The sequence below is a fragment of the Castanea sativa genome, chromosome 1, assembly GCF_040712315.1.
Source record: "Castanea sativa cultivar Marrone di Chiusa Pesio chromosome 1, ASM4071231v1".
Taxonomy (NCBI): Eukaryota; Viridiplantae; Streptophyta; class Magnoliopsida; order Fagales; family Fagaceae; genus Castanea; species Castanea sativa.
The window spans coordinates 75,023,212-75,032,431 of record NC_134013.1 but is presented as its reverse complement, the minus strand read 5'-3'; the positions used below and the strand labels follow the sequence as shown (position 1 = coordinate 75,032,431).

The 9,220-nt window shown below is 34.1% G+C and overlaps 1 protein-coding gene across 2 annotated transcripts; it reads right to left on the bottom strand.

Annotated features, from left to right (window-relative positions):
* Positions 1-5,126, bottom strand: LOC142627379 (tRNA (guanine(37)-N(1))-methyltransferase 2). Of its 2 annotated transcripts, none has more exons than XM_075801233.1 (11): positions 4,771-5,126; positions 4,592-4,689; positions 3,913-4,017; positions 3,245-3,307; positions 2,975-3,048; positions 2,128-2,653; positions 1,935-2,039; positions 1,557-1,715; positions 1,166-1,272; positions 816-890; positions 1-474 (listed from the first exon to the last, which is right to left on the bottom strand). In XM_075801233.1, the coding sequence occupies exons 1-11, from the start codon at positions 4,863-4,865 to the stop codon at positions 385-387; spliced, it is 1,497 nt and encodes a 498-aa protein (XP_075657348.1). In that variant the 5' UTR covers positions 4,866-5,126; the 3' UTR covers positions 1-384. The 2 variants fall into 2 exon arrangements, with proteins under 2 accessions (XP_075657348.1, XP_075657340.1); XM_075801225.1 differs by having other exon boundaries at positions 1,557-1,717; positions 1,922-2,039; positions 4,771-5,005.
* Positions 5,127-9,220: the final 4,094 nt, after the last annotated feature.

Below are 9,220 nucleotides of genomic sequence, written 5' to 3'. Positions count from 1 at the left end.
TTTGCCCCAAAGAATGAAAAGATTAATTGGATTTAATGGTCAACCTAGGTTTGAACTTGGCCATTCTTTGCCCACCCGATTGCATATCCCATAAGACCTAATTTTTACAATGAAAAACATGAATTTTAATCTATCATCCAAGTGCATCATACTTCTTCTCAAAAAAAAAAAAAAAAAAGCATCATACTGCTTCAAACTTTGGACTCGGGAACGCTGCATATCTCAGATCATGCTTGGCATTCCTTGCTGGTCAATTTTTCCTCTAATTCTTCCTTTGTATGTTAGGTTAGAGCTCTAAATCATGCCCCATTAAAGCTGGTGGACAAATACATGGTATAATGACTCTAATCCAGCCAAGAAGCCTCCGCATTATATGAGAGCTTATCACTCTCCAGCAGCAGAATGAATGATAGTATCAGTGTCATCTTCATTGAAGCACGCTTCTGGCAGCCTAAAACTTAAGCATATCATTGCCTGCATGGTAAAGCAATGTACATAAGAAAATAAAAATAGAGAGGAAAAAAGGGGCATAAAGACATGATTGTGTCAATGGAGTAAAAAAAAAGTTGATATAAAAAGAGTATAAAACATAAGTACTATTCCTTAGCTGTTATACCTCAGGTTTCCCAATCAAATTTAATCATGTGATCGCTTTGACAAATACAGTTCAAACAGTGTCATCTTCTCTCAAGGACAATAAAATTCAAGAATGTGGCTAATTGTCAAAACAACAACATAGTTGAATTTAATTTAGGAACCTAGGCTACAATGCCTAAGAAGCTGTACCTAATTTTAGTCCTAAAAAATATTGATACCTTGTTTGGAGCCACATCCCTAACCCTATGAAATATTGGATCTTGTATACTGGCATTCAAGGCAGATTCTGCCTCCTGCAAAATAGTTGTATAAAATCATTTAAATCACAATACAAAAGTGGTAAAAAAATAACGAGAACTTAAACTGAACTGGAAATGTTCAGTGGAATCTAGATAAAAATAGCGGATTGGGAGAGGCAAATGTGATAAGAGCAGTGCCCCTAGGGCCCCATTCCAACCACATCATGGAATACCGTATGTCTAACAATCAGAAAAGGTCCGAGAACTTGATATTACCAAGCGAAAAGATTTAACAGGAATTAAAAGTAGTCAATCCAGAATAAACTTACTGAAACTATCAATTCTTGGGATTCATTTGCCCGCATGAAGCAATAGCAGTGAATCCAAGGAAGAGGCCCTCTCCAAAATTTCCTCTTGATTATGCCACTAAATACATCTAAAGGAAAATCCAAAATCAGTTACTAAGTCTTACTAGCTGTGAAATTCAAGAGAATGAATACAAAGAAATATATAACAAAGTTCTAACAGTAGAAATGACAAAAATAAAGCTGTATCTAGCATTTGATAGCATTTATACTCTGGTCTTCTAAATTCTAAGAATGATGACAACAAAATGATATGCCAACAAATACACCAATCAAACCAAAAAAGGATATTTACCCAATAGAACAAACGGTCAAATGATCCATTATAGAGATGATTGGTGCAAGGGAATCTTACCTAGAAATTGGAGAGCAGAAGCAGGTAGGTTCATAATCACATGATCAATATGCTCCCAAGGCTTGGCATTTGACATCTCAGAGCCCCTCATCCTCTTATTTGTGCTTCCTTTTCTTCGACCAGCTCCAGAGGTACCAGTTCCATCAGCACTCCCATTCACTGTGGAAGAAAATACGAAGTAAAAACATAGCTATTAAATATATAGATTGCTGACATATTAATTAAGGCCTTTTCATTTTTTTGGCTAGGCAACAGGTAAATTGCATATGCATCTAGCTCCAGCACTGAAGATACATGAAACAATGAGAGACACCACAATGCATCAAATTTAGTAATGACCCAAAGCCATGGAGTATATGATATCTTCTTGACTATTACTTGATGGTCTTTTTACTGCAGATACAGATGTATCTGCTTTCCTACTTGAACCTTGTGCACACTCCAGATTACTTGTAACATTATCTGGTGCTTCCTTTGCCTCAACTGCAGGAAGTAGAAGATATGAGTAAAACCATATAGTAACACGCCACACCTACAGGGAGATCGAAAATATATTTTACACAAACATCACCAGTCTGCTGCCCATTTTCTGACTTTGATTCTTCGTTCACCCGTATCTCATATTCCTCACAAGTTCTCCCCTGGGGAACATCGAGTTCCGTTTTAAACTCGCTATCTGGCACTGCCATCATTTGTGAAATAAAATTTCTTGCATCCATATTGTATGCACGAACAAGATCATCAACTTTGTTGATTTCTGCATTGATCTTCAGATAACAAACACTATCTGGATTTAAGTCATTTGCAAACACTACACATCCTTTCTGTGCTGCTGGAATAGCAAAGGGGCCAACACCAGCAAACATGTCACAAATTGCCTCCCCTGCTCGGAACTGAGAAACCAGCCTCATGTGTTCATGTTCCAACCTTGAATTCCAATAGACCAATCCATAGTCAAGCTTAAAAGTTGCCCCATATTGCTTCACTTCAGTAACCATATCATTTTGTCCCGCAAGAATTTCAAACTTTGGCACACGGAACTCATTTGTAATTGTACCAACTTTATTGACAACAGTTTTGATTCTTGGATAATTCTTCTGCAGATATATATCAAAGATTAAAATATAAAAAATATAGACAAAAAGTCTCATGTGAAAACTACAAATAGGGGAAAAAAAAATGCTGAAAATTTTCACAACTACGATGTCATATAAAAAAAATGGTTGCCCAATGAGAGACAACAAGAATAAACAAAGAAAAAAAAAAAAAAAGCCAACATTAAAATGCAGAAGCATTTCAAAGGGACAAAGTTTCCTCTAAAATAAAGAAAATGTCATATCCATTGTATGGATTCAACAGCAGTCCATGAATAAGGAACAAATGCAAAGTCTATTCGAAGTCCAGAAGTGAAAACATACATCATAGATAACCCTTGCAATAACATCCTTGTAAGGAAGTAATTCCTCATGTATATTCAGATGAGCAATGTGACCTGTATAAGTATGAAGAGATTAAGTTCATCTTCAGTGATCAGAAAAGGAGGTTTTTGGTGTTGTAAACAGGAAATATATAATTAGCAAGACAAACCAAGCAGTGTGTTGAATGCAGTAAGGTAACAGTAAGCAACATCAACAACCACATATAATGACTAGCAAAAAAATAAATTATGACATAAACTGAATACTTACCTATCGTTTCAAACGACGAAGGCACCTCCACTCCGGGAGGTAGAATCTGCTTTAATACATGATCTGCAAGCAAAAGAACAAATCAGAAAGTTGTTCATTAGTCAACACACTGTATAAAATTGGAATGGAAAAAAAAAATCAATATTATGAAGATCTCCTCGTAGTTTAATACATAATCCTCAGTGCCTAAGCCTACACAGAGACGGGGTTTCTGACCTATTAAAAACATAAATAAAGATATAGTGTATCAAACACAGTTTCCCTTGGCCAAATTCTGGACATATGGTTCATGAGAATTTATCAGATTTGAAATATTCATCAGAACGTACATTTGATTTTGCACACACATGAGAAAGACCCATGGACAGTTAAAAGAAAAAAAGAAGGGGCAATGTAACCACTCCTGAACACATTGTAAATATTGATTTACCAGATATTGCTTTATTTAAAAATATTTAAAAAAAAAAATTGAAATATAGTCCTTTTGACGCTTGCATTTGCAAATTGCAAACAATATTTGCAGTAGTAAAGCAAGATTAATTTAATTTTAGAGTCACCAGCCAATCTCTCAAGGTTTAAGTACCAAAATCGATCAAAAAAGAGATTAATAACAAAGAAGAAGAAGAAAAAAAACAATATTTCCATACATTTTGCACAAATTCACACACCTGCACTCCAATAGGAATACCCAAGTGTCAGCGAATAGGGAACTACTTCAATCTTGCACGAACCTTTCAGTTCATCAAGTTTACTGTCTGGAATATCGGATAAATCTGCCCCATAGGAGAAAATATTCTATCATTAACAGATAAGCAAGTCCAGTTAAACACTACACATTACATAGTCTACTAACATAAGTGACTAAATACCAAAGGACCACAAGTCCATTACTAAATTCAGGCTCATCTTCATAAAGTCAAGCAAAAAAAAAACCAAGAAACAATAACTGGAGGGATACACTTCAAGAACATGAAGGCCAAAACACACATATGTGATTGTAAAAGGCAGTACACTTGGCTACTAAGTGAAAGCAAAATCAAGGCATCTTCGTATATTGAGGCTCGACTAAACTCCTTTACCATAAAGGGTCTACCATATTATATAGGTAAACCACCAAAGCAACCAAGCGAAGCTCGGTAGCCACCACCATAAACACATTTGATATACAAGAATACTAGGCAAGCATATAAAATTTCAACATCCTAGTCTTCATAACTTCACAACAGAACACTATTATCATTTGCTCTAATGTAAAAGTACGAATTGTTCTATCAATCTTCACAAAAATAAAAACACTCAAAATCGAGACCAATTCATTAAATTTCACCGTTTCTTAAAGATTCTTACCAGGATTCTGAACCTTCTCAGACAATATGAGGTAACGGTTTTTGTCACAATTTGGGTCTTCCGTAATAGGTTTAATTCGAGCCTTGTCAAGCAAATACCTGCCATAACAACATTGTCTTACAAATCCCCAACCAAAACAAAAATGGTAACATATAGTAGTAGGAGTAGAGAAGGCATACCCGTTTAGAATTCGAGTGGCCACTTTGCAAAGCTCACGAGGGATTCGAAGTGCCCATAGATTCAGGTGCACATCAAACTTGCTTTCATCCAACATTTGCTTTGCGTTATAAGATCGAATAAAAAATGAAAGTGTATATAAAACCCTGCTAAAACCCTAAACCCTAAATTAAAAAGCAACAATAAATCCTAGTGCGGAACTTGATAAGAGGAGCGAGAGGATACGAGTATTAGCAACTATTGCAGCAGCTAGAGATTTTGCAAATGGAGAGGATCCGTTATTCCTCTATAACGTGGTGTGCGGCTTTTCTAGTTAACAGTTTAAACATTAAACACACAACTTCTGCATTTTTTGTGTGCAGAAAATTAGAGAATGAATTGTGCTAAATTACTAATCTAAGCCCAATAATTCAATTTCAAGCCCATTTAATAGTGGTGGGTTACTTCTGCTTCTTCAAGCTTGGGTTAAAAGCCCAATTTTGTTGTAAGGGAATGAATTTGAAAATGTCGCAATTCTAACCTAAATTATAGTCCTCTTTAAAAAGTCTACTTTATAATACAGATTAAAATATATTAAAATAAAATAAATTGTATGTGACGCCACTCACTATTAATTGTGTTTTTTATTTGCATTTTCCTAGTTAAGATAAGTTTTTTAGGACTTTTATAAGTAGGACAGTAAATGAACCATACCGTTCATAAAACAACTTGAGTATAACTAAATATATAGCTTGTTTATATATATATTTTTTTAATAAAAAAAACCCCAAACTTGAACCTTAAACAAACCAAGCTTAAATAGCTTGGTTTATATAATAAACGAGACAAGCCCAAAAAAAAATCATGAACAAGCTCATTCACAATAGGGCTCGATAAAAACAAACCAAGTCTATACTCGTTTATGTTTGTTTGTTTAAGGCTTATGTAAGGACCTGAGAATTCACAAACTTGATTAACTACCCCCTCTTTGATTCTTGATCAAAGATCCTTATACAATATATTCGGTAGAGAGGGTCCAACAACAAAAGTCCCCTCTCCGTAGTGTCCTGACTCTTATTTATATCGTTTGTTCCTTTCATCTTGGCCTTACACCTCACCATCTACTATGCTTTTCCCTCTGACACCTGTTTGTCGGTAATGGAGCAGAGTTCTAACTCTGCATTCAGCACTGTTCAGGTCATGTCCACATTAATGCAATGGATTGAGTTGGTATCCTCCAATTAATGCGGCCAGAATGGTTGTTGCCGGGCATTTAATGCAACACTCTAAATTAGCCTGCCACCTTCGGATATTTGTAACCCTTATGTCAGCAGTGCCCATGCCACATCATCTTCGGGTATCCCCAGGTAACTTCCCTTACTCCTTCACTTCCTCTTGTTTATGCATGTCGGCCTTCTTTTCCTCGAGTCTTCGGGTTATTGGGTCCTCGGGACCTCACAGCTTAGTTTTAGGCTTATTTAATAAATAAGCCAAGTCAAAACCTTAGTTTTAGGTTTATTTAATAAACAAGCCAAGTCCAAGCAGAAAAAAAAAAAAAAAAAAATTGTTCATGAACAAACTTGTGAATAATAGAACTTGATTAAATAAATAAATAAATAAATAAACCGAATCTAGACTTATTTGTGTTTGTTTGTTTAAAAACAAATCAAGCTTTGACCTTAATTCTAAGCTTATTTAATATACAAGCTAGGCCCAAGGGGGAAAAAAAGTTCATGAAGAAACTCTTGAACAATAAAGCTCGATAAAAAACAAACCGAATCTAGACTTGTTTAAGCTTGATAGTGAGATTGAGTTTAGTTTAACTAATGAATCAAACCGAGTTAAGTTGAATTCAAACTTTTGAACTTTTTGACAAGTTTAGCTCAGACATTATTTGTAGCATTTGTTTGAGCTTGAGTCAAGTTTTGAATATTCAATACTTAACAAAGCTTGACTCGTTTACGACTCTAAATTTACAAGTATCAAAAGAACTATTACATCATGTAGGAGTCATTACTTTGTATTTGAAAGCACATTTTTTAAATTTAAAATACCTTTTTAAAATTGACAAATGAAAGCAAAAATTAATCAGTCATAAAACAATATTCCAGAAGCTTAGAGAACTAATGAATATCTTTTTTTTTATTCATTAGTATTATCATAATGAACATCTAATCAAAAAAGTGTATATCCACCTATTGGGATTAGGATTCTATATAGTTATATACACATACGTATGCCTATAAAATGAGGGTTTTATTTTTTTGATAAGGAGATGGTTGAGGCTTGAAGATGGAGGGATTTGACTCAAATATTTCTGTTGGCAACACTAGAATGTGCTAATTGAGTTACAAGACTCTTAATAAATGACAATTTTTTTATTTTCTAGATATACATTTAACTTTTTTTTTTTTTAGTGATAACATAATCATAATACCAGAAATTTTACATTAGTGATAGATTTTTTTTTTTGATAGGAAGACTAAAAGAAAACTATAGTAAAAACGATATATTATGGTTAAGAGCATGCTCTATAAAACAAAGAGTCTTTTCCATCCATGCAATAAAATCATAGCAAGTGGGCTAGTCTATTACCTTGCCTTATGTGAAAAAGCAACATTGTAAAAATTCTCGCACATCATTGTCATACCCGATACAACAGCTGCCTACTCCACCGCAAAGTTTGCTTTAAATTTCAATGGTTCTTGTTTTTTTAATAAGGAGAATCTTCCACCAGCCATTTTGGCCATCTGTAAGGTTGATTCTCCATGTTGTTCCTTTTTTTAGTTTTTTAATGAATTGCAGTTTATCAAAAAAAAAAAAGAAAAAGGAAGGAGGTGATGTGTTTCCACACAGAGCGTTGTACACTAACAAAGAATCCCGTTCAATAATGAAATCCTGAATTCCGACATCCCTTGCAAACTGAATTCCCGCTTCAAAAGCCTTTGCCTCAATTTCCAAGGGCCCCAACGCTACATTAGTGATAGATTAAGTTTCAATCTTCCTTATCAAAAAAAGTTTCAGATCTTCATCTTAGAAAAAAGAAACATCCATAAAATATATATAGATTATGGAGTCATCAGCATTTTCCTTGGGGATAGCTATCGATCTATTGGGTATCCAAGGTGTCTCATGATAGGGATTGAATAGTTAAGATACCCACAGCCACCAACAAAAAAAAAATCGAAGTATTGCGTTCTAGTTTCCACAGTTAGTTCTTTTTATTTATGCTAGAATAATGATTAGTAGACATAAGCCTTACAGAAACTATTGCTAAAATGTGATCACAATTCATAAACTCCAATTGAAGAGTAAAGAATAGCTTCAATCGGCTTAAATAAAAGCATGATGCTCTAGAATGTTGACGGACCTGTGTTAACTATTTTTCTACTAATTTTTTGATGGAAAATTGTATTGATTAGAATTTAGAATGCGTATTATATGTGATAGAAGCTGGTTTTCTAGTACGCTTAAGAGCTTCTTATATTAATTAGCACCTTAAAAGTTAAAACCGTCTACATTGCTGCCGTACCTAGCTAATTTTTATGGGATGCCAAATTTCCATTTCTACCTATATGTGCTACATTCTATTAGCTGAACACACTTTCGAGCACCACTTCCTAATACCCAATTATCCTTAACTAATTTACCCAGCAATTTGTAAGAAATTTGTAAATTAGTTTGTGAATCTAGCATTACTCATTATCCTTTAATCTACTAGCTCATGCTATCGCAATCGCATCAATTTTCGTTCCATCATTACTATCAGTTCTCTTCAAATTAATGCTACTATTAGATTACCCTTGTCATCTTTAATGATAATTGATAACCCCCACTCCCATGTGTAATCAGTGCACCACCTGCAGCCCTCTTGTATTTTACAGAAGAATGTCGCATTCGTATATGAGACCCACATTTTATTTATTTATGAAAAGAAAGTGTAGTATATCCGATTTACTAATAATTTCACTATTTTTTTAATCCTAATGTATTTAAAATTTTAAAAATAGCATCATCAATATTGATCCAATAGCATCTTCAAAGATGGTGAAATTATTTAGTGCGCCAAGTGGACTACACCTTCGTCTTGCATAAAGGTATTCCCACATGTGAGTCCCACACAGGAAACCTACATTTCTTGTAAACTTGATTAGGTCTTAACTATTTATTTACCCCATTAGCATTGTTTTTTATTTTTATTTTTGCTAACTACCCATTAATACTATTAAAGTATATAATTAATTTTGTCATAAAATGATTAAGTGGAGTACCGTGGAATACTTTGGGCCATTGTACGTTTATTGTGTTGCCTTTTTTTTTCTTAATCAAAATAATGATAGTTATAGAAACAAAATGATGATAGTTATAGAAAGAGCAAAACTTAGGTCCAGACTGTCCATTAACTTAAGAATCACTGTATTATTCCTTAGGTTATCCGATTTTTCATGTGAGGAAGTAAACAAGGTGGAGTTT